Source organism: Schistocerca piceifrons, chromosome 3 (genome assembly GCF_021461385.2).
Source record: "Schistocerca piceifrons isolate TAMUIC-IGC-003096 chromosome 3, iqSchPice1.1, whole genome shotgun sequence".
NCBI classification, from domain to species: domain Eukaryota; kingdom Metazoa; phylum Arthropoda; class Insecta; order Orthoptera; family Acrididae; genus Schistocerca; species Schistocerca piceifrons.
This window is the reverse complement of record NC_060140.1, coordinates 569,512,403-569,537,962: the sequence shown is the minus strand read 5'-3', so window position 1 is coordinate 569,537,962 and position 25,560 is coordinate 569,512,403. Positions and strand designations below refer to the sequence as shown.

Genomic DNA, 25,560 nt, shown 5'->3' with positions numbered 1-25,560 from the left:
CGCGAACTTGCTGGCAAAAACTGTATAAGTCTTTTCTTGAATGGCACAAAACCAAACTGTCAGAAAACCATCAAGGGCATCCTGTTGCAGGGTTATTGTCTTTACCAAAGTCAGTGCAAAGTAATTCTGTACACTTTCTGAAAAAGTTATTTTATAACTACATTGACACTAGATTATGATTTATCTAATTTAATATCTTTTGATAATTTGGTTTAGTTTTACTTTTATTACATAGTTCTACAAAAAATTCGTTTTACTGCCAAAGACATTAAAACGCATTTATTATGTTTCAGAGGCCCTGAATCTAAATATGGCTGTACTTTTCTCGAACTGGCTCTAGTTCTGAAGATATTTGTGTTTCTGTATTTTAATTAAATGTTCCCACAGATACTGATTTTCCGATAGTATCGTTGATCTTTATTTCCATCTAAATTTTTACATTTTTTGATATTTCGCAGTTAAACATCGTATTAAATTCTTTAAAATTTATTTTGTATTTTTATTTTATTCGTTTCAGGAAAATATGAGTTCTTCACGAAGGGGATGCATAGCAGCCCCAATGTGTTCAATTTGCTGTGAATACTACCTACAGAAACAAGGACGGAACATCACAGGTTTAGTAAAGAAGACATCTTGCATATTTTGGGATACAGCTTGAACCAAGATAGATCATGGGCTCCCTAGACTGTTTGTAAAAATTGTGTTGTGTGTCCTAGACAGTGGAAAAATGGACAAAGAGAATGTTTAAATTGCGGTGTACTAATAGTCTGGCGAGAAAAGCAAAACAAAAAAAAAAAAAAAAAGCACCACGATGACTGTTACTTTTGTGCTGTAGATGTCAAAGTTTTCAATCTATTCAAAACACGTACATGGGAGTATCTAAGTTTAGAATCATCCAGGAGACTTCTGGTACACAATGAAGAAGTTCCTATACCGGTGTTCTCTAAATTATCTGAACTTATTATGTCAGAATCTGAAGAAATACAGGATTTGGAGTGTAGAAGCAGCATCAGCAGTGGAAGTGAATATGAAAGAGAAATTTCTACCCCTAAACTGTTGACTCAAGAGATACTAAATGATCTAGTAGGCGATCTTAATTTGTCAAAGAATGGAGCAGAACTTCTGGCATCCAAGCTAAGGGAAAACATCTGTCTAAGTCCAGAACCGAACTTTCAGTATACCATACAAAAGAAGCCAAGACGAAGAATTCGTTTACTGCAATAACTTTCCTGATCTTCTAGTGCAAATGGAGGTACAGGAATACAATCCAAAAGACTGCCGCTTTCTTATAGACAGCTCCACCAGAAGCCTGAAATGTGTCTTGCTTCACAACGGTGACATCTTTGAATACATTCTCATTGGCCACTCAAAAAAGATGAAAGAGGAATCTGAAACTATCAGAATTATGTAGAAAAAATTATGCTGTCATGAACAGCAATGGCCTGTTTGTTGTGATCTGAAGACGATAAACATCTTGCTTTTGCAGCAGTGTGGGTACACGATGTATCCTTGTGTTGTCACAGCAGAGCAAAACAAGATCCCTGGAGCAAAGTGACATGACCTTTAAGTGAAAGTCTCACTGTAGGCGCAGCCAACATCAGTCAGGAGAAATTGGGTAAGAGAGAGAAAATAATTCTGTCTCCATTGCATATAAGGCTCGGACTGATGAAGCAATTTATTAAGGCCCTAAATAGAGAAGGCAGTTGCTTCAAATTCATATGTAGATCTTTCCTGCACTGAGCACTGAAAAACTGAAAGCAGGTATATTTGATGGTCAGCAGATTCGCAAACTCATGAATGATTCCACCGTGACAAATTTCGTAAATGATTCAGAACTGTCGGCCTGGCGTACTTGCATCTTAGTTGTGAAAAACTTCCTAGGTAATTGTAAAGTAGACAGTTGCAAAGAAATGGGAGATATCGATGCAAGTGGCACACACATACGATGGTCCACTGCTGTTGGTGCCTCCAACGCTATTGTCCTGAGGACCAGTATAGAAGAAAACTGACCTCGTTTCATGAAGGACTAATTGGTACACTCTCACTGAATGTAGCCATACTGTTTTGTCCATTATGAAATAACGAACCATAATTAGTTAGTTATAGTACTCAGTATGTCATTCTGGTGTTATTTCAGACAGTAATCATGTGACTTCTGATCAGGACACACCTACTCACACGTGATATTGCTGTATGTTTATATCCATCCATAAATGTTAAATTGCCACAAAACAGGAGCCAATTTAGCAGAACTGAGGCCATATTTGCATACAGTGGTCATAAAAGCACTTCAAAATCGTTGTCAAGAAAACAGTGTTTAAGCTACATTTGTTATTCAAATTAAGTGAAGGTTTCTGAAAATAATTACTAAAGTACCTTTTAATTACATTTTCTAAGAGTAAAATATAAACATGAATAACATTATAAAATAAATATTACATGCTTATAAAACGTATATTTAATCACAAACCCGTTGGAGACCGTTTATGACCACTTTCCTGTAAGTATATTGAAAATACTTTTATTGTTAACTAAATCCTCACGGGCTATCAGCAAAGTAGTGGTATTGTGGTGTTACAACTTTTCATCTCTTTCTTTATTTTATCTTAGCCTGAAGGTGATGAGTAAGTGTTGTGTACATAGTTCCGCGTAGTCAGCGCGTACACAACTTTCCCACTAGAGCGCGCCCCACTAAGCACAAGAGCGCAGGCGCAGCGCTCGTCCATCTCCGCACTACGAGATAGCGCTGCATTAGAGACGGACCAAATTCTGCTTCCGCCGATCCGCGTATTCATATGTAACGCAGCCAATGAGATTGCTGCTAACGTAGAACCTTTTCTCCTCACGGATCACACTCTCGCAGTGATACATGAACGCGCGAGGTATTATAACGACTGTACAGACCTCCGATTGGTCAGTCCGCATCAGTCTGCATTAGTCTGTAGTCAAGTTTCAGTCTGCGCCTAATAAGGTTATCATATTCCTGTACGTAGCCATGAAGATAAATGTATAGACACTTTGTCAAGTATCAGAGATAAGTGAGAATAAGATTAACGTACCAAGACCAAAGGAACTTCAGATTGTAGGTTGTAAACAGCATCCAGAATCAAGTTACGTAATGTCTACATTTTTTATTATTTTAATAAATGTGTGTGAAAATTAATCAAGTTCTGTTTAAAGTTGGTCACCGTCAATCTGCTACTCTAAGCGTGCAAGTGGCATTTCTATCGTCTGACCTAACGGCAGAAGATAAACACATCACGATAAGACCACGAGACATATTGCTGACACTCGCCTACTTCGTTAGAGCGACGAGTCAAATAATCTGATGGTGTGTGTACCGAAGGTCTTACAGTACGCACACCACAGTAAGATACTCGTTGAAACGTTATGACCAAACGACGCTATGAATCAACTGATAACCAGAGAAGATTTAATAATGAAGTCCTCGAAGAAAGTGAGAGATGTTGCTCTCCCGACATGTATCGATCCAGCTTCGTGGTAATCTCCGTTGTGCGCCTTGGTGGGTCTGCAGTGACGTCTGAAGGCCTTTTTACGCAGCAGGGAGGTGGCTGCAGCCGGCGAGTTGTGCTGGAAATAGATACCAGTCAAAAGCACACCTCACCTTCTTCCGGGTACACTTTGGTGTTTACCCTCCCCGTTGCTCTGCTACGGGAAGGTTGTTGCGCTAGCAGCTCTTCAGTGTTTCGTCAGTGAGCCGAGCCGCATGGCAGCAGGCACGGCGCGACCCTGTAGTCTCAGTGGGGCAGTTACAGTGATCTGTTGCATCCGGAATTGCTGGACACTGATTCTGTCAACTGTATGTAGGTAAGAAAACTATGTTGGGGGTTGCTACTGACAAAGTTTTGTTGAGTGTAACGCAGTGAATTTTGCGTGTTAGCGGAAGTGTTCTGGAGATGGAACAAAGGGACGTTAATATGAATATTTGAAGTCTCTTAGGCCTTTCGTATTGAGCCTAAACTGAGTATTGTTTTTTTGACAGTGCCTTGTACGTAACTTAAGATTACGTGGTGCCACAAAGGCAAGGTTTAAATGTCTGCTGATTCCTTAAAGCCAACAGCCTTGCCGCAGCGGTAACACCGGTTCCCGTCAGATCGCTGAAGTTAAGCGCTGTCTGGCGGGGCTAGCTCTTGGATAGCTAATCGTCCGGTCTACCGAGCACTGTTGGCAAACGGGATGCACTCAGCCCTTGTGAGGCAAACTAATGAGCTACTTGATAGAGAAGTGGCGGTTCCGATCTCTTAAACTGACATACGGGCGGGAGAGTGGTATGCTGACCACATGCCCCAACACTTCCTCATTCAGTGACGCCTGTGAACTGAGGAGGACACGGAGGCCGGTGGGTACCGTTGGACCTGCTGCGTTGGCTATTCGGGCGGAGTTTAGTTTAGTTTAGCTCATTCGACAAAAGGCCAGTTGACAGTAAACTGTAGAAAATATCCAGCTGACCTGTGATTAATTCGATCATGCCATTCGAGGATATATTCCATTGATTTTTTAATATTGTCACGTAGAAGAAGGTGTAATTACATGAATAACGAACACTAACTTGACTTAACGTAGGTTTATTCAGTCAGCACTTGCACATAAAAGAGCGCGGAGCGAACTGCCTGCAGCCAGAACACATACGGTATCTATACAGCTCCAGAACATTCCAGTACAATGATTCTTGACATTTGTGGATACTTCTAGAATGTACTCGAACCGCATGTAGAACTCAAAATTTTACAGTTTATGTGAGTTTTGAACTCACGACCCTTCACGCAACAGTTTAGCATCAGAACCGTTACACCACGGTTTCTGCGACATTACTTCCGCCTAGAGAGAACAGGGTCTCGGTGTTACGTCGTCCTGGTTCGGGAACGAGTCATCGGTTCTGCATACTCCGACTCCCGTTGACTGATGTTCGCCTCGGCGGTGATCTTCTTAGAACTTCCTTTGCCATCACACTCTTCGTCACATTTCCGCTTGTTGCTTGTCGCTGGAGCTTAGAATTCCCCTGGGTTGCAGGATCCTTATAGGGCTTCATTCGAAGGACGTGGACCGTATCTCTGATCTTTCGTCCTCTTTCGTCGGGGTAGAAATCTTCAGCTTCATAAGTAACATCAAACAAGGTACAAAGTAGCGCCTGAGGAGCTTCTCAGAGAGACCAACCTTCCGAACAGAAGATCCAGACGAGGTCAGCAGGCTGGTAGACAACAGGGCGGTGTCTCGCGTCATATCTTACGCGATCGTTTCCATGAGCCTGCAGCGTGCGGAGTCGAGCTAACTGCCGAGCTTCCTCAGCTCTGGTTAAAACCTGGCCTATGTAGTCGTCATCCACGTCATCAGTATGTAACGGGAACACAGTGTGCATCGTCGTAGTCGCCTCACGCCCATGCACCAGGAAAATGGCGTAAATCTTGTGGTGTCTTGTTTGGCGGTGTTGTAGGCAAACGTCACTAAGGATACCACCTCATCCCCGTTGCAATGCTCAACATTGACGAACATTGATAGCATGTCGGCCGAGGTCTTTTTAAGGCGTTCAGTGAGCCCGTTAGTCTGCGGATGGTAGGCAGTCGTCATGAGATGAGTAAGGTTGCACTGACGGTTTATCTCTGTCACAAGATTCGATTGAAAAACTTTTTCCCTCGATCTGCAATTAACGACATTGGGGCACCGTGTCTTAATACAATGTCTTCCACGATAAATTTGGCTACCTCGAATGCTTCGGCTGTTTTCATGGCTTTTGTAATGACATAACGTGTCAGATAATCATTGCAAACAATAATCCATTAATTGCCACAAGCAGACGTTGGAAATCGTCCGAGGAGGTCAATTCTAATATGCTGGAAAGGCGTTTTGGCTGGTGGAATTGGCATGAGTCGGCCAGGTGGTTTCTGAGGAACTACCTTTCTCCTCTAGCACTCTCGACAGTGCGACACATAGTGACGCACACTCCTAAATAAACCTGACCAAAAATTCTCTTGCGGATCCTATCGTATGTCTTAATAAATCCTAAATGTCCGGCCTCAGGTGTGTCATGGAATTTCTGTAGAACATCTAAGCGCATATGGTTAGGAATCACTGGTAGCCACCTCTTTCCAAACGGATCAAAGTTTTCTTGCAAAGTAATCCATTAACTACCTTAAATTGTCCTTTCACATCCTCTGACCGATTTAAGGCAAGCATAATTTGAGATATCTTGGCGTCCTTCTTCTGCTCAGCGAGACAGTCACTATCGTCATCAAAGTCTTGATGGTCTTGCACAGGGTTTCTTGAGAGACAGTCGGCATCTTGGTATTTTTTTCCACTTTTGTACACTGTGGTAATGTCATACTCTCGAAGACGTAGTGCCCACTTGGCGAGTCGTCCCGTTGGATCCTTAAGGTGAACAATGATCTGTAACAACTGTAAATGGCCTTCCATAGAGATACTGTCGAAATTTGCACATGGCTCATATCACAGCAAGACATTCCATTTCTCTCGGCATTTGTAAGTGTCTTGCAAGCATAGGCTACAACCTTCCCTTTTCCATCCGAAATTTCTACCAGAAGAGCACCGATCCCATTCCCACTGGCATCTGTGTGTAGTTCTGTAGGTGCTCTATCGTCATACAGACCAAGTACAGGGTCAGCCGTCAGAGATTTTCGCAGCACATCGAAAGAATCTTGTTGAGCACCAACCTAGATAAATTTAGCATCAGCTTTCAGCAACTCTTGGAGTGGCCTCGCTTTGATACAAAAGTCTTTGAAACGACGGTAATAAGAACATAATACTAGGAAGCTTCTCGCATATGTAATAGTTTTAGGAATAGGAAATTCCGTTATAGATCTCACCTTTTCTGGGTCTGGCCACACACCTTCGTTTGACACAAGGTGTCCAGGTATTTTGATTTCTTTTGCTCTAAAGAGATACATTCTTGGATTAAGTTTCAGTCGACGTTGTTGGAGACACTTAAGAACGGCCCTCAGTCTTTTTATGTGTTCATCAAATGTCTCTGAGAACACTATAATGTCATCTAATAACAAAGACACATCGTCACTTCAGGTGACTTAGAAGATTATCCATCAACCGTTCAAAAGTTGCTGGTGCATTAGACAAACCAGACGGCATTACCTTAAACTCATACAGGCCCTCAGGAGTGATGAAAGCAGTTTTCACACTATCAGCCTCATCTACTTCGATTTTCCAGCATACCGAGTACATGTCCATGGTTGAGAAAAACTTAGCCCCCTTCAGGCAATCTAGTGTATCGTCAATTCGTGGAAGAGGGTAAACGTCCTTTTTAGTTATCTTATTAAGCCTCCTGAAATCAACACAAAAGCGCCAACTGCCATCCTTCTTCCTGACAAGAACCACTGGTGACGACCATGGGCTCTGCGAAGGCTGAATGATGTCATTCTTCATCATTTTCTCTACCTCGTCGCGAATTATTCGACGTTCTGTTGCTGACACACGGTATGCTCTCTGGTTTATTGGTTGATCGTCTCCAGTGCAAATCCGGTACTTCACCGTCGATTTGTCTAATTTTCTCATCACCTGTGGATTGAAGCATTCAGAGAAATCTTGAAGAAGGGCAAGTAGCTTCTTCTGTTCTTCCTTAGTGAGATCTGGTGATAGTCGAGCTAGAAGATCTTGTCTCGTTGTGGCAGCGCCAATTTCGCCCACAGAGGTTTCTACAATGCTCAGCTGTTCGGCAGTTAACGGCTCAGCATTTGCTACGCACAAGCGTCTTGGAAGGATCTGCGATTCTCAGTGACAGTTAACTATCTACAATTCACCGCATCCGTTCTTAAACGAGGCGACGGAGGCTGGGATGACCAAGTTATTCATCAGTGGTAAGCTTCTTTTACATTCATGCTCATGGGTTGATGCATGGTATAACACGTGACAGTTACCTTTCTAGCGCTGACTGCAGGAATGATCACTTCATCCAGCACACATAGTCTCCACACACTCGGATGCACATCTTGCTGTCCGCACTATCTCATCTCGTCTAGCATAATTTTTGAGCGACCATAATCTATAATTGCCTGAGAAGCTTTCAAAAAGTCCCATCTGAGAATGACGTCATGACTGCACTCTTGTAAGACGATGAATTCTAAGGGCTGTGTATGGCCACTTATACGCACACGAATGACACATCTTCCTGTAGGTTTTACATATTTCCCATTAGCCACTTTCAGTAGAGATGTTTTGTTGTCGACGAATACAGTTTTCTGCAGCTGGCGACGGTACTTCTCCGAAAAGACTGAATATGATGCTCCAGAGTCCACAAGAGCTTGGGCTGGTCGGCCATCCAAGAGGATATCGACGTAGTTGCCTATCATTTTTGTAGTGATCGACGGCGGAAGATTTTTCTCTTCGGCGGCCTCATCTCCAAGGAAGGTCGCACCCTTTAGTTTTACTGGTTGCGGCGGCTAGGTGATCGGCTGGAGCTTCTAAACGGCGATGGAGACCTTGATGGCTCGTTGGGGAGCGTCCTCTCCAGCGGATAGCTTGCGGCGATGGTGACCTATGTCGTCCTGCACCCACATCTTCTTGTTCACCTTCGTCGTCCCGGAGTTGGCGTCGGCTAAGATCGGTCTGCTGTCTTCTGGGTCTGGCGTCATCAAATATCCGACGCCTCTCTCCACAATTGCGCACCACATGTCCCGGTCGTCCGCAGTGGAAACATACTGGTTGGTTATCTTGGGTCCTCCAGATGTCAGTATTCCTTGGTACCCAAACAAGTTCCTCATGCGGCATTGTAGAAACGTAACTTCGCCTGGGTCTCGACTTTTTCACCGTTTTAAAGGGAAATGAAGGACGAAATAGTGGGTTCAATGTCTGTTCTACTTCCTCCCTTATGACCTCTTGAAGCGTCTCGGTTTTCTGCTCGCCGTGCTATCCAAGTACCTTATGAACCTCATCTCTCACTATCTCAAGAAGAACACTTGTAAAATCAGTTCCTTCCTCCATCACAGACATCGATACAACGTTTGGAAGTCATTCAAACTTCTTGCGTGTAATTATTTTTTGATGCATTGTCTCGATATACCGGCACCATTTTATGAAGTCGTCTGCTGACGAAACCTCCTTCAGGAATAGGGCTTGATACATGTCCTCAGCAAGACCCTTCATGAGACGTGCAACTTTATCTTCCTCCTTCATTCTAGGATCCACTATTTTACACAGCGCCAAGACGTCTTGAATGTAGGAGGCTGTATTTTCTCCTGCATGCTGTGCCCTGCACTTTAATTTACCTTCAGCCTTGCACTTCTGTCGTTGTGTGTCGCCGAAATACTTGCGTAGTTCCGCCTGGAATACTTCCCAGCTTGTGAACTTCTCCTCTTTGTTCTCATACCATTGCTTGGGAGTGCCCTCCAAGTAGAAAAATACGTTAGCCAAACACACGGTGTCATCCCATTCGTTGAATTTGGCTATACGCTCATATAGCTTCAACCACTTGTTTGGATCTTGGCCATCGTCACCAGAGAACTAGGAAGGATGTCTCATGTGGTGGTACGCAGTTGCTGTCATTGTGACGTCCTCTTCTTCTGTCTCCGAAAGACTGCGATCTGTTGTATATGGCTCGAACTCGGGTTTCGTCAATAATGTGCGCTGTCACAAGTTCAGTACCCAGCGTCTCCACCAGAATAATGTCACGTAGAGGAATGTGTAATTGGATGAATGACTAACACTAACTTCACTTAACGAAGGTTTATTCAGCACTTGCACGTACAAGAGCGCGGAGCGAACTGTCTCCGGCCAGAACACATACGGGATTTGTACAGGTTCAGAATATTCCAATACAATGATTCTTTACATTTGTGGATACTTCTAGAATGTACTCGAACCGAATATAGAAATTAAAATTTGTGGTATATGTGAGTTCTGAACTCGCAAACCTCCGTGCCACAGTTTCGTGACATACCCAATGCACCACAGTGACTATGCTACTCAGTTCTTTCTGCGACAACGTCTTAAATCACGCCTAACCATATTTTCATGTTATTTAATAAAATTTGGATGAGTTATTCATACTTGTTGCCAGGGTTATTTTAGTCATTGGCTGGTCACAGCACCGTTTAAGAGGCCCAATACAGTTAACGAGGATCGGTCTGTCATGGGCGATTCGTTAACTTTTCTCGCTTCTCACACGCTCAAGTGCTTATCTTAAAGGCCGCGCTAGCTGTGTTGTGGTTCTGTCACGCAGCCGCTTTTAGTCAAACTTGTTAGTGATTCGTTTCCAGGATTGTTGACTTCTGAACCTTAAAATAGCTCATGTGATAACTTGTTCTCATATGGAACTCTATCGGTGTAATATGCTATGGTATCCTTGCCATAACGGTTAGTTAATGCACAACCTTAGTGTGTTGTATATGCACTCTGCGTCTATCTGGCCTTTGTAACTGGGGGCAGTGACAGTGCATCGTCATGCTGTGGAAGTGTTTGGGCTCACCTTAGGGGTGGTTGTCTGCCCAATGGCCGAGTTGTTTTAATATATTTTAAGTCATTGTTCGTTGAATTCCCAACATTTTTGTCGAAAATTATAACTGTTTAAAAGGAGATTGTGTCGTCCTATTATTATCGCCATTTCGGCGTAATAAATTTGGAAATTTGTGGTAAGGTCTTATGGGACCAAACTGCTGAGGTCATCGTCACTAAGCTTACACACTACTTAATCTAACTTAAAGTAACTTACGCTAAGGACGACACACACGCCCATGCCCGAGCGAGGACTCGAACCTCCGACGGAAGGAGCCGCGCGAACAGTGTTAAGACGCCCCAGACCGCGCGGCAACCCCGCGCGTTTCGGCGTAATATTTTGTCCCTCCCAAGGTTTTGGAATTGCAATCTCATTTTTAATACTGAAGTTATTTAACATGGTGTTTCTATATCTTATCATTCACTAGTTCAGATGAAAGTTCCTTTTCTCAGCCAGCTTCGGTAAATACAGATGATTTAAAATTTTCACTTGTTTAAATTTTATTATTTACTGATTTAGTAAAGAGTTTCATATCATATTCAGCTTCTGTAACTGAAGCTGACTCATAATTTTCAACCATTTAAATTTCAGTCTGTTTGACTATTTATTATAACTGCCATTAACGCCACTTTGGGCACAAGACAGAAATCTGATGTTTTTACTAAAGTTATTGAACAATGGTATATCTATGTTTTTATATTTGCGGTTGTAAATGAGACTTTCTTGTATTAGTTAATTTCTATAGCTGAAGCTGCTTTAATATTTCGTTAATTTAAATTTTATATTTACTGCCATAAAGAGTTTTCTTTGTGTTTGGTCAATTTGTAGCGGAAGCGGATTTCCAATTTTCGGCCATTTAAATTTACAGTTTGATTGACAATTAACTATCAGTATTATTAACGCCACTTTGGGGAAAGATGTTAATCATTTTTTGAATTGAAATTAGGTTTTTAATACTAGAAATATCTGACATTTGTGCTTCTATGTTTTATTATTTACTGATTTAAATGAGATTTTCTTGTGCTGCTATTGGCCAGTTTGAGCATATAGGCCTTATTACTATCAGTAAATTTCGATAACTGGTTTTCAAATTGTCATTCCAGTTCAGTGTGCAACTCTCTGGTTGTTATCATTGTTGCCACTCTAGGCAAACAGGAGGAACTTACGCGATTCTGTAATGTTGTATCATAGCTTACTCATTAATTGGAATTTAAGTGCTTGTATTGTGATGGAAATGTTATTTAGTTTATACAATAAAGGGCTGTGTGTGTGTCTATGAGTGTTGTTGCCCTTGTACGCTTACTTCGCTCACGTCTCCACTCCACCACCATGTGTGCTGCTCCTTTCTATTATTTAATTTAAATTGACGCATATCACTGATAGTAGAGCGTGGTTGTGTTCTTAGTTCCCTTGTAGCCTGTAGCAACAACATTCATACACTACTACGAGAGTTGTCCAGAGAGTAATGCACTGCTTTTTTTTTCTCAGCCGAAAAAAGTGCTACGAATGCAAAAGGTTACGTATGTATTATCTGATGAAGTCTCCAGAATGAGTGCACCAAGTTTCCGTCACTTCCGACAGATAGTGTAGCTGCAGGACAGTCTCAAAATGGCGTCTGTAGGTGACGTCCGTTACAAGCAATGTGCCACCATTGAATTTCTCACTGCAGTGAAAAATACTGTGGGGAATATTCACAATCGCTTGTGCAAAGTCTATGGAGCATCTGCTGTCGACAGAAGTACAGTTAGTCGCTGGGCACGGAGGGTGAGGTCATTAGAAGGCGGTTCGGCAGAGCTCCAGTAATTTTCAGCGATCGGGAAGACCATCCACGGCTGTCACACCTGACATATTGCAGCGAGCTGATGTTGTCATTCGCCTTTAAAGGATGCCATTTGTGGAAGACGTTTTGAGGAAAATGAGGAGTTGATTCACACAGTGAAGCACTGACTCCGCCACTGGGACAAGGGTTGGTACCGACAGGGCATTCACACCCTTGATCGCACTGGGAAAAGGCTTTAGAATGGGATAGAGATTACGTGGAAAATAGGATGGGTAGATAAAACACAATTCTTCCGTATGTTTAATTTCATTATATTCAATCAGAAGCTGTAGAAGAAAAAAAAATGTGATGCATTATTTTCTGGGCAGTCCTCGTATATACAGTTTATCAGTTTGGTATTCGGTTATGCGAACAGGCTCTCTTATCCTATTATGTTGCAGGAAGACAGAACCAGCTCCTCACAGCGCAGGGGATGCCTTGTCTTGAACCAGCTTGGGAGACACAAGTCAAGTTACGAATTCAACATCAAAGGGGTGCCGACCGATAGGACCGTCATGGAACTCCGCACGCGTTTTAGGTGAGTCTTGGAGCAGCCGGCGTGCATCACGGCTGAATGTATCAGTGAATTAGGTGCTTTACTGCCCTTGAGTATTGTGGCTCTTTGTGGCATCCGAGATTACTTTGCTTTTTTGTAAAACAGTAATCCCTTCCGAATTCAGGTTAAAAGTTGTGTCAGGCCCACTTCAATCACTGGTTGTGCAAATTGCGTGATTTAGAGTAGTTAAGGGTTATTCCCGAACAAAAGGTGACTATAAGCCACTTGCTTCAGGAAAAGGTGGAAAGAAAATGGATCTTAATTATGTGAGTAGTCGGAGAGTGGTACAGTAGGTGGAGGTACCTTAGCTTCTGAACAGATGGATGACTCAGTCCTGTCAGTAGGGAAGGAAGGTCGGTGGTAAATCATCTTGTTTACAGAACATTTGCTAAGCTCCCCAACCCAATATTTGCCTTGGTTCAGGAATTGGTGATGTGTTGCTTCTTGTTGTTTAAGTCTTTGGTTGTTGGTGCATTTATAAACTCACGCTAATGCACTGGGTGAAGCCCGCCAAACCATTCTGGAATTAATTACCTGATCACGAAAAGGTAACTGAGTACCACAGGCCATCAGATATTTTGACTGAAAGGCAGCATGTCCGATTTGCCTAAGAGTATTGTTGAGGGCAGTATTACCCCTTGTATTAAGGGAGATTTGGTCATTAAATACCCTCCATGTTCAGAGTCTTACGGAGACTCCCCAGCAGTATATTGAAGAAATTCGTGTTGCCATTCTTGCTCTTGGCTTGATGTAGTGCAGAAGTTTATAGAAAATATTTCGGAGCGTATTAAGCCTCAGGATCGTTCACGGTTATGTTGGCACGTAAGCCAATTAACTTCACTTATCTCAACAAATTAGTCCACAAGACTGAGGGATTGCGGTTTTCCGATACCAAGCGTGGAAACCAAGGACCAAGAGCCCTTGCATGTGTAATCCGCCGTTACGCGTGGACAGAGAAGCAGCTTCGGAGAGAATAAGCGTTGTCGCTGCAGAGTTCCGAGCATTTTGTTCGTGATTGCCCCATACAGTAGAAGCCTCGGCTGAACAGTTTATGCCTACAGAATGGAAGAACACGTGGGCAGAGTCCGCCGATTATGCGGTGTAACCGCGTGAGGGCGATACTTAATCAATCCCTGCCATCTGTCTGTGCCGCCTCGAAACACGAAGCCGTCTGCAATCTGATTGATTCCGGGAGCACTGTTTTCTTGTTGGATCACCAGCGCTAGCTCGATAACTGGGCCATTTATAGGCTGCCCTCCTCTGCAGGCCCTGTTATAGTGATGTGCTGTCAATGCACAGGCGTTACCCCTCATGGGGCACTGTAGAGGGAGACTCTCGATGCAAAATTTTCCCTTAGCTTATTCAGATAATGGTCGTTAAGGATCTTTCCTTTGTTGTTGGATTACCCAGCGAATGGGCTTCGTTTTAGACTACGCCAGTAAGGCATTTCCCTTAAGTTTTGTCATGCTAAGAAATTTAGTTTGTGCTTATGTCAAATTGCAGTGGGGGTTAATAATGTTTCTGTAGAGAGTTCTGAGTTTGGGGTGAACCATTTATCCTGTGAAGAGGCTTGGCCTCTACTAAATATTCTTAATTAGATCCTTGATGTTTTGACTGAAAACTGGGGGTCACCAATGGTATTCGTTGTAACCTTTATGCAGAAATAGTAAACAGCCAATCAATTCCTAATTGGGAGGTTTATTAAAACCCCTTTATCATCGTTTCAAACTTTTATAAAGACGTCTTCTTCAGAAGGAAATACATGTTGCGGCAGAGTTATATTAAAATATAACCGAAAGGCGTCGGTCAGTCAGCTGTATTTTAACGTACCTCTGCCACAATATGCAAACAGTAGTCTATATTTCCTTCCGAAGAAGACATTATTATAAAAATTGTAAAGATGGTAACAGGGTTTTAATATCACTTCCAATAACCAACTAATTGGTTGTTCATTATTTCTAGAGAAAGATTTCATTGTACAGTTGCTCCCCCAGCCATGTGCAAAATTTTGAAATTCATTATGAAATACGGTCGATAAATGATATCCTCATCCGGCAATCTCTCTATCGGCTCTCGCCGCTTAAGATGAAAGCTTTACGGCAGGTAGTATGTAACGTGCTGAATGAAGGAAATGTTAAGGAGTCTAATTCCCCTTACGCCTTCTCCCTTCTTTTTAGTCTCTAAAGGAGAGTCTGGCTATCGCCTGGTGGTGCATTATAGGCAGTTGAACCCCGTCATTGTGGAATCTGTTCTGTTGCCTGACCTACATCAATGTTTCACGTGGTTCGCCATTTTCACGGTCCTCGACCTTAACCAGGCCTATTATCAGATACCCCTGACTGAGGTATCCAAACCGATCACTGCCTTTTGCACTGATTGTAACGTCCGCAGCTCGTGGCCTTGTGGCTAGCGTTGCTGCCTCTGGATCACAGGATCCCCGGTTCGATTCTCGGGCGGGATTGGGGATTTTCTCTGCACAGGGACTGGGTGTTTGTGTTGTCCTCATCATTCCATATCATCGCCATCATTCCTGACAGTGGCTAGATAGGACAGTGTAAAAACTGGACTGCGTAAAAACTGGGACTTTGTACGGGCGCTGATGACTGCGCAGTTGAGCGCCCGACAAATCAAACATCTTCGAACTAATTGGAATCTATATGAGTTCACACAGGTTCCATTTGGGCGTCCATGGGCACAGCCATTCTCTCTCAGTTGTTGCATAAGGTTTTGGGCAATTTGAAATACAAATCTGTTTATAATCATCTTGACGATGTTGTCGTCTATAGTGCCACGTTTGAAGAGCATCTTCAGCATCTTGAGCGGGTGTTAATTCGTTTTCGTCTTGCTACACTAACTCTTAAGTCATCTACTTCAGATGTCTTTACAGGTAGTCTAGCAACACGAAAACGAAATAACACCTGCTCAAGATGCCACAGCAAGGAGATTTCCTTGCATGTCAGGACCTTACGACTAACATGCAACGAAATCTTCTTTCTGGGGCATTTAGTGTCATCGATTTAACAAGGAATTTACATAAATTTCCCCCAAATGGCTCTGAGCACTATGGGACTCAACTGCTGAGGTCATTAGTCCCCTAGAACTTAGAACTAGTTAAACCTAACTAACCTAAGGACATCACAAACATCCATGCCCGAGGCAGGATTCGAACCTGCGACCGTAGCGGTCTCGCGGTTCCAGACTGCAGGGTCTTTAACCGCACGGCCACTTCGGCCCATAAATTTCCCCCTCCTAAAACTAAAAAGGGAATTGTCCAGTTCATGACATGGTCAGCTTTTTAGGAAATTCGTGCCACATTTTGTCCAGTTGGCAGCTCCCTGAAACCAGCTGCATGAGAAGAACAAGGCCATCAAGTGGGGAGAATCTCAACAGTTGGTCTTCGAGGCCAGTCCTTGCTGCTCCAGACTTTGATAGCCCTTTTATTGTGCAGACGGCCTCCTGTTATACGAAGGTGAACGCCATTCTGTATCTTGTGGATCTAGACCACTCTCTCCTGCAGAATTAAAGTATTCTGTTTATAAATAGAAAACCTTGGCAGTAATGTTTGTCTTGTAGAAATGCCGCTTTTATTTAGACCATTGGTATTTTGATCTGGAAATCGATAACCAGGGGTTAAGCTGGGTTTTGACCCAGCCGAGGAAGACTGGACGCATTGCCCACTGTCGGTCCATATGTTGGCCTTTCGGTTCACTGTCAATCACATAAGGGGCTCTGATAATGTGGCAGCTGATGCCCTAAGTCGATGGTAAGCAGAATATTCAGGAAATGCAACCTAAAGGAAGCTCCAGTTGGGTAATAGGGGTCCTCTCTGAGGTTCCCAAGCTCTTTAGAAATTTGAGCGAGAAGCAGAGATAGAACCTTTCCTTGAATGTGATCAAGCGGCAGCTGCTGGAGGGTAAGCAGGTGCTAGGATACAGTTTAGAAAAGGACATCGTGTGCTAACAGATCCGAAGTGATGGCGGCCTCAAGATTTGCTTACCAGGTTTATAAGTCTCCCATTGCTTTCACAGTTCTGTAATAGAGGGGCATTTGGGAGGGGCTAAAAGTATTTCCAAGATTAGGAACCAACTTACCTGGCGCATCTTGTATAGAAATATTCGCAAGTTAGTGGGTGAATGCTACTATTGTAAGATGCATTAGCGTAATCCTAACTCAAGGAAAGGGTTCTTGCAGCCCTCAAGAGCGGACGGCCCGATGGACAAACTGCTCATTGACTACAATGGACCATTGACCAGGATACAGAACGCCAGTTTTTATATCTTGATTGTCGTGGATTCCTTGTCGCTTGTTCCCAGTAACTGCGTTATTGCTACTTTAACTATTAGTCGTTTATCTGGCATATTTTCTGTTTTTACTTCTCGAAGATCACTTGTTAGTGATGGAGCCCCAGCCTTTGTGTTGCGACAGTTTAAAAAGATTGGTTTCGAGAATGTGGTATGCAAAAAGAATCAATCAGAATCTCAAATCCGCTGTTGTGTCTTCCACCAGAATTCTTAGCGGAAATGGGATGTGTCACTACCCTGGTTAAATTTGGCTTTCAGTACCTCTCGCCATGTAGCAAGTAGTCCTAAGGCTACTCCAGCTTCCCTAACGTTCATTTACCGCCTGAACTCCCCGTTGGCCAGCATGTGATCGATCAATGATGTTCTTCCTTCCTCACCATTGCATAGGAAAAGTGGGGTGGGTCCTCCCGTTTTCTAAAAAGGAGGATGTCCGTGTGGCTCGCCCAGGATGCATCGAGTCGGCTTCGCGGTATCTCTCCATTATGCGCATCTGCAGCGCCGTCTGCTGGAATTTTCGCGCAGCTAGAAGGTGGCCTGGAGCCGACGAGTTGAGTTGGAAATGGACATCGGTCAAGAGCAGACCTTCCCCTCTTCTGGCTGCAGCCTATCGTTTACCTTCCCCGTTGATCTACAACGGGAAGGCTGTAGCACGAGCTGCTACACGGTATTTCTTGAGTGAGCCGAGCGGCATGGGTAGTATGCGTCGCTCGTCCCTGTGTTTTCAGTGGGCGCGTTTAGAGTGACCTGCTGGACGCTAGTATTGTCACCTGAGTGAGGGTAAGGAAGCTATTTTAAAGGCTTAGACCTATGAGTGTAACACAGTGAATTTTGCACATTAGCGGAAGTTTTTTTGCGATGGAATAGAGGGCCGTTAGTATTTTGTGCCTTGTAGACCGTTCCTGTTGAGCCTAAATTGATAGTATGTTTTTATGATAGTGCCGTATACGTAACTTACGATTATGTGGTGCCACACGAGCGAGGATTAAGTTTCTATTAACTCCCTAAAAGGCCCATTGACATTAAAATGTAATAGACATCTAGCTGGTCTATGTCAGTTTGGAGCATCTACGTGTAATTAAATCGGTCATACCATGCAAGGGTATTGACCTAGGTAATAGATTTAAATTAAGTGTAATATTATTTCTATGTCATTTAATATCATTTGAATAAGTTATTCGTACTTGACGTCAGGTTTATTTCGGCGAGGAGTGATTACACACGACAGTGAGTTGCTTCGCTGCCGTACCGTTTAGGTGGGCTGCTCTGTTTGCAGTTAACGAGGATAGGTCTGTGATCGGCGATTCGCCAGCTTTCTTTGCTTCTCACGAGTTCAAGTGTTCATGTTAATGGCCCATGCTAGCTGTGATGAGGATCCTTCTTGCGTGGCCACCTATACTGATACTCGTCTGCGATCCGCTCCCAGGATTGTTGATTTCTGATTTGTATATTAAAGCAGCCCATGTGATAACGTACTCACATCTCCAGCAGTACTTCACTATGAATACCGCCCTTCGATTGTGGCTTTCCTCATTAATCGAAGTGTTAGGGTTTTGCAGGTGCCAGCCAGCCAGCCAGCCAGCCAACCAGCAGCAGCAGCAGCAGCAGCAGCAGCGGTTCCAGCCAGCAGCAGCAGCGGTTCCAGCCAGCAGCAGCGGTTACAGCCAGCAGCAGCAGCAGCGTTTCTTGCCAGCCAGTCAGCCAACGTTCCTGCCAGCCAGCCAGCCAGCATTCCTGCCAGCCAGCCAGCGTTCCTGCCAGTAAACCAGCGTTCCTGCCAGCTAGCCAGCTTTCCTGCCAGCCAGCCAGCGTTCCTGCCAGCGAGCCAGCGTTCCTGCCAGCCAGCCAGCATTCCTGCCAGCCAGCCAGCGTTCCTGCCAGCCAGCCAGCGTTCCTGCCAGCCAGCCAGCGTTCCTGCCAGCGACCCAGCGTACCTGCCAGCCAGCCAGCATTCCTTCTAGGCAGCCAGCATTCCTGCCAGCCAGCCAGCGTTCCTGCCAGCCAGCCAGCGTTACTGCCAGCCAGCCAGCCAGCGTTCCTGCCAGCCAGCCAGCGTTCCTGCCAGCCAGCCAGCGTTTCTGCCAGCGACCAAGCGTTCCTGCCAGCCAGCCAGCATTCCTGCTAGGCAGCCAGCATTCCTGCCAGCAACCCAGCGTTCCTGCCAGCCAGCCAGCATTCCTTCTAGGCAGCCAGCATTCCTGCCAGCCTGCCAGCGTTCCTGCCAGCCAGCCAGCGCTACTGCCAGCCAGCCAGACAGCGTTCCTGCCAGCCAGCCAGTGTTCCTGCCTGCCAGCCAGCGTTCCTGCCAGCGACCCAGCGTTCCTGCCAGCCAGCCAGCATTCCTGCTAGGCAGCCAGCATTCCCGCCAGCCAGCCAGCGTTCCTGCCAGCCAGCCAGCGTTACTGCCAGCCAGCCAGCCAGCGTTCCTGCCAGCCAGCAAGCGTTCCTGCCAGCCAGCCAGCGTTCCTGCCAGTAAGCCAGCGTTCCTGCCAGCCAGCCAGCATTCCTGCCAGCCAGCGTTCCTGCCAGTGAGCCAGCGTTCCTACCAGCCAGCCAGCATTCCTGCCAGCCAGCCAGCATTCCTGCCACCTAGCCAGGGTTCCTGCCAGCGAGCCAGCGTTCCTACCAGCCAGTCAGCATTCCTGCCACCCAGCCAGCGTTCCTGCCAGCCAGCCAGCATTCCTGCCAGCCAGCCATCCAACGTTCCTGCCAGCCAGCCAGCCAGAGTTCTTGCCCCCGCCAGTGGCAGCAGAGTGGGGCTTCGGACACAGTCGGCTTTTCATCGGTCCTCACCTGCCTTCCTCTGTTTTTCGTCCACCTTGTAAGTCCCTTGTTCTCTTCTGTCGTTTTTGTCCTGTTCTGTGCCTTTTTCCCCTCTCATCATGTCGACTCCCACCACCACTACCACTGCCACCACTACCGCCGTAGTCTACACGTCCTCCATCCACTGCCACCACCACCATCATGTGGTGTGCCCAATCTCCCCCCCCTCATTCCATCCCCCCACTCCTCACTCTCCTCTCTCCTTCGCTTTTTGTCGCCCCTTCCTTGGCTCCTTCCTCCCGTGCCTCCTTCTCTGACCGCTTCCCTCCACTCCCTCCCTCTGCTCCTTCCGTTTCTGTGGCCACCACTAGAGTGGTGGCCCGGAGGGCCATGGCCCACGCCCTTCTCTCGCCTTCACCATCGTTGTCATCCTCATCATCGCCATCGCCTTCACCATCGCCATCTCTGGGGCCGGCTCCAGCGTCCACGCTGGGACCTGCCACTTCCCACCATCTTCCCATTGCCCCTGTCCCCCACACATCCTCTCACCCTTCCGTCGCCATCAAACGCCCCAGTGGCACCCCTGCCTCCTCTGCTCCTAAGAAGACCCAGCCCCATCCTCCTCCCCCCCCCCAGGATGCCATGGATGTCTCCCCACCTGTCTCTGCTGCCTCCTCCTCCTCCCCCACCTCATCCAGATGCCTCCTCTCTCGTCGTGATACCTCCCTCCTCGAGGCCCGGAAACCTCACTCTCTTATTCCGCCAACACTTTCCTGGTGCCCCCAACTCCCTCCTCACTCCACTCCGTGACTCCGTCCTCATCTCCTCCTCCTCCAGCCCTACCCTTCACACTGACATCCTTTCCCGCATTCCCAACACCCGCTTTGGTCCCAATGCCCCAATGCCTCCCTCACCCCCGCACTTTCCCCATGTCCCTCCCGCCAACTCCAACCCCCGCATCGCCCGCTGACCCTCACCGCCGTGATTACTCGGCTTAGTCCGACGATCACAGAGAAGGAGGTGTTGGCAGAGCTCAAGGCGCATCCCTCGTTGGAAGTACGGGCAGTCCGCCAGATTTTCAACTCAGCATATCACATTTGATCCAGCTCTACAAAAAGTTAAAAATGTAAGCTATTTATTTATAAGAGGCTAGAGAAAAGCTGTCATGAATGCAAAGACGTTCCAGTAAATATGGCTCCTAAGCCGGCAGTTGCGAGATAATTACGAAAAATTAGTTGCCAGCACCCACTGACATCGGTACTAAATGTTGTTGTAGTTTGTACAGACGTATTGAAAATGTTAACTTTTCGAGTAAGACCCCACTTAATTGGACTCACATCTTACCCATAACATATGGTTGGTGACTGTGGTAGATACATGACAGGCATCGACACGTTTTACTGCTGTTGTAAGAAGGCGGACTATGAACCTGCACTCTAGTGGTAGCGGCTTTGACTAATAATAAAATAGTCCTGGGTCTCGGCTTGGAACCCAGCCACTGCTTACATTCTGAATAAAAATCATCAATAATGATTGCCGAAGACTCTCGGTGTAAGGCGTCACCCTCGTTCTGCCAACGGGGTCGTCAAAGAGGGCAGAGAAATGGACAGAGTTTCCGGACAACCTCTAGCCCTGGGATGGAACACTGCCCCTAGAAGGGGGGTGAATCAGTAATTATCACTGGCATAATGATGCAGAAGGCAATGGAAGCCTTTGCATTAGAGTCACGCAATGTGTATCCACAGAACATGTAGCTTATAAACGAAAAAGTGCCATGAGGACCTTGCCATCAGCAAGAAATACCAGAACAGTTTCCCATTAAAAAAATATTGAGTGACCATCGAAAGCACATTACACTAAAAAAGAAGACGCACCACGAAGGAACTACCTGAATGGAACAGAACTCGGTAGATATAACGTACATGTACAGACAAACGAAAGATTAACATTTCAGAAAAATTTGATGATTTATTCAAGAGAAAGAGCTTCACAAACTGAGCACGTCAATAATGCGATGGCCCACCTCCGGCACTTGTGCAAGCAGTTGTTCGACTTGAAGCTGATTTACAGAGTTGTTGGAGGGACATTGTGCCAAATTCTGTCCAACTGGCGTGTTAGATAGGTAAAATCCTGACCTGGTTGGAGGGCTCTGCCCATAATGGTCCAAACGTTCTGAATTGGGAAGAGATACGGCGACCTTGCTGGCCAAGGTAGGATTTGTGAAGCGGGCGGGGATTATCTTGCTGAAATGTAAGCGCAGTTTAGCTTACCCTGAAGGACGACAAAACGGGGCGTAGAAAATCGTCGACGTACTGCTGTGCTCTAAGTGCGCCCCTGTTCAGAGCCGAAGGCGCCCTGCTATGAAAAGAAATGGCACCCTCAAAACATTCCTTGTTGTCGGTCTGTATGGCAGGCGACAGTCAGATTGTTGTTCAACCCGTTTCCTGGGCGTTTACAGACACGTATTCCCTATTCACCGGAGCTAAGTTCGATGCAGGGCTCTTCACTGAAGACAATTCTACTCCAGTCAATGAACTTCAGGCCGAATGTGCTCGACACCACTGCAAATAGGCTTGTTGGTGTTCAGAGTCAATGGTAGTCGGCGCAAGGAGTGCCGTAAGCTCGACCCCGTTTCTGTCAGCCGCCTATTAACGGTCCTAATGTTCATTCAAGCACCAGTTACACAACGGATTGATACAATGGCGAATCTGGGGCTCTGAGGGCCTCTTTCACGATTGGTTTGTCCTCAGGTTCTGTCGTATCTCTTGGCCGAGTGCTTCCTTCTCGAGACTGTGTTCGGACATGGTCCACCCATTCTTGACAACGTCGTCGAAGAGTGGCATCGCTCCTCTCCAAATGTCGAGTAGTTCGCCGATCACTCCAGCCGGCTTCTTCGATCTCAGCTACGTGTCCTGTCTCAAACGCTGAGGTCTACGTATATTGTTCATTCGTCTGTCTGCGAGGCATAGTTACTGTCCAGTTGAGTACATTGATAAAGACTTTATGCTCTGGTAACGATATGTCACTAGTTTACCGTCTTAGCCTGTTGTGCTGTAAAATTGCGTTGCAGCGTCACACATTCATCCATCGGCCACCGTTGGGCATTTTCCATCGATACCTGTTTGAATATCAGTTTGTGGCCGGTTCATATAAGTCCTCCTCAGTCTCCTAAATTTTTAACGTATTTCACTACACGGAGAAGGGTATATCAGAAGCTGGAACGTAGCAGGGATGTCAGAAAATCTGAAAAGATAAATGAGAAGGCAACCTAGATGTTGCAGGGATCAATGAAGTGAAGTGGAAAATAGATAACTATTCCCAGTTAGAAGAACATAGCTTAATACAAACAGAGCAGAAAATGGTATAACTTATGTAAGAATCCTTATGAATAGTTCAGTGACAGGGTTGTTCTCATTAGAATCGACAGCAAATCAACACCAATAGTCATGGTTCACTTACATATCGCAAGTAGACAATGAGACACTGTAAGATGAGATCAAACTGGTTGATCAGTACGTAAAAGTAAATAATAATCTAGTAATCATGGAGGACAGGAAGGAGAAGTAGTGGAAGGAGAAGGAATAGAAGAATATGCGCTTGGAAGTAGAAATGAGAGATAAAAGGCAAACTGAGAACTCCAGTTAATTTCAGCTAATAGTGGCGGAAACACTTTCCAAAAATTAAAAGATTAGAAGGAATACTTGGAAAAGGCCAGGAGAGGCTGGAAGATTCCAGCTGGATTACATCATGGTCAGGCAGAAATTCCTAACTTCGGTACAGAGGTGTAAGGCGTACCCAAGATCAAATACACACGCACCAGTCAATTAAACTTCTGCCTAGTCTTCATCATTACTAAACTGTGATCCACACAACTTAGTAACGATGAAGAGTAGCCTGTGTTTTGAGATTCTGCGGAAGAATTATTGTGGAAAGAAGTGAGATGTTGAAATAACAAGGAATGATGAGATGGATTTGGAGTTATTTGAGGCTACAGATACTGCGGTAATGAACGCCACAGTAGGCATTTCAGTTGAAGACCAACGGACATCTCTAACAATGGCCATCACAGATGTAGAACAGACAACCATAGGTACAACGAAGGTAACTGCGAAGAAATCTTGGGTAACAGAAGAAATATTTCAGTTTATTGACTAAAGAAGGAAGTACAAACATGTTCAAGATTATTCAGAAATAGAGAAATGTAAGGCACTTAGGAATGGATTAAATAGGAATTTCAGGAAAGCCAAGGCTAAATAGCTACAAGAAAAATGTCAAGAAATCGAAGAAACAAAAGTGGTTTCGAAAGGACTGACTCAGCTTATAGAAAACTAGGTGAAACTGAAAGCAAAGGCGTCAGTGTTAAGAGAGCAATAGGAACTGCACTCTTCAGCGCAGAGGAGAGAACGTATAGGTGAAATAAGTAAGTAGGCCTTCCTTCGAAGGGTTGAAGTCGTCTGATGACGTGATGGGGAAGATATGGGACTCGGTATGGAGGACACAGGGATCCAGTACTAGAGTCACAGTTCACTAGAACTTGGAAGACTTACTTTAAAATCAGGCGGAAGGGAAAGCTAAGATTCCTCTTTAATTTCTGAAATCGTCCTGGAAAGTGGTGGCCATGAGACTACTCAGGTTGGTACGTAAATCCTGTGAATCCGAAGACATACCTCGACACTTTCTAAATAATATCGCCTACACAATCCGAAAATGGCAAGAGCAGATAAGTGCGTGAACTATCATACAATCAGTTTAAGGCTCATGCTTTCAAGTTGCTGACAACAATAACGTACAGAAGAATGTGAAAGAAAATTGAGGATCTGAAAGACTCTTCTGGTTTTGCTGCCGGATCCTAAAATCAACTCGATTCGACATTTAGGCGATCCAAGTGTTCGCCAACTTTAAAACACAACATTAAGTAAACTATAGTCAGTAACTGCCGCAAAATTACTCGGCAGTTACTTTACTTGAAAAATGTGACGGTAAGTCACATAAATGGACGTTTGGAGAAAGGGAAAAGAAGCTTTTGTTATGAGACGTGTGAATTATAAATTATTTCAAGATTGTATATGTGTGCGCGGCGTATAAGAAAGATTAAAGAAAATTAAATAAAAGACTGTATATGTGTGAGTGGTGCACAAGAAAGATTAACAAAATTAAATAATACCAACAAAAATCACAAACAGCGATGTGATGTAAAAGCAAAAGAACATTCTTTTTATCTGTGTAATGAAAACGAACATGACCAGAGACAATTACTTAATTGAAAGCTCTCCTGTTTTGTTTCGTCTAGAGGTAGGCCGCCATTCTAGCGCTGGATAATATTTAATGTAAGTTTAGTTCTAATTTAGTAAAATATACTTATAATCGTTATTAGAAAGTGTATATTATTGACTTAGTTGGCACCTCTCATGATCGCGACAATTAATTCTCATTAACAATTTTTTTACAGAACTTCGTAGTGCAGAGAGCTCATCTCCCCTAGCAGGATTTAGTTGGCCATTACGCTAATTGTATTATTTAATTGAAATTTCATGACATAATATTAAATGTAAATGCTAGAGACTTCTCAATTTTGTTCTTCATTAATTTCAAAGTTAAAAAGACAGTAGTGATAGATTTCATTTATCAAAATTCACAGCACTGAATGTTT

General features: G+C 44.7%; 1 protein-coding gene across 1 annotated transcript in view; it reads left to right on the top strand.

The window, feature by feature from the left end:
• The window catches only part of LOC124788849 (transcriptional regulatory protein AlgP-like), a 75,752-nt gene that overhangs the window by 40,179 nt on the left and 10,013 nt on the right, over positions 1-25,560 (top strand). Inside the window, exon 4 of the mRNA XM_047256133.1 lies at positions 19,109-19,900. Within this exon, the coding sequence (XP_047112089.1) occupies positions 19,109-19,900 (792 nt within the window). The remainder of the gene's footprint in view (positions 1-19,108; positions 19,901-25,560) is intronic.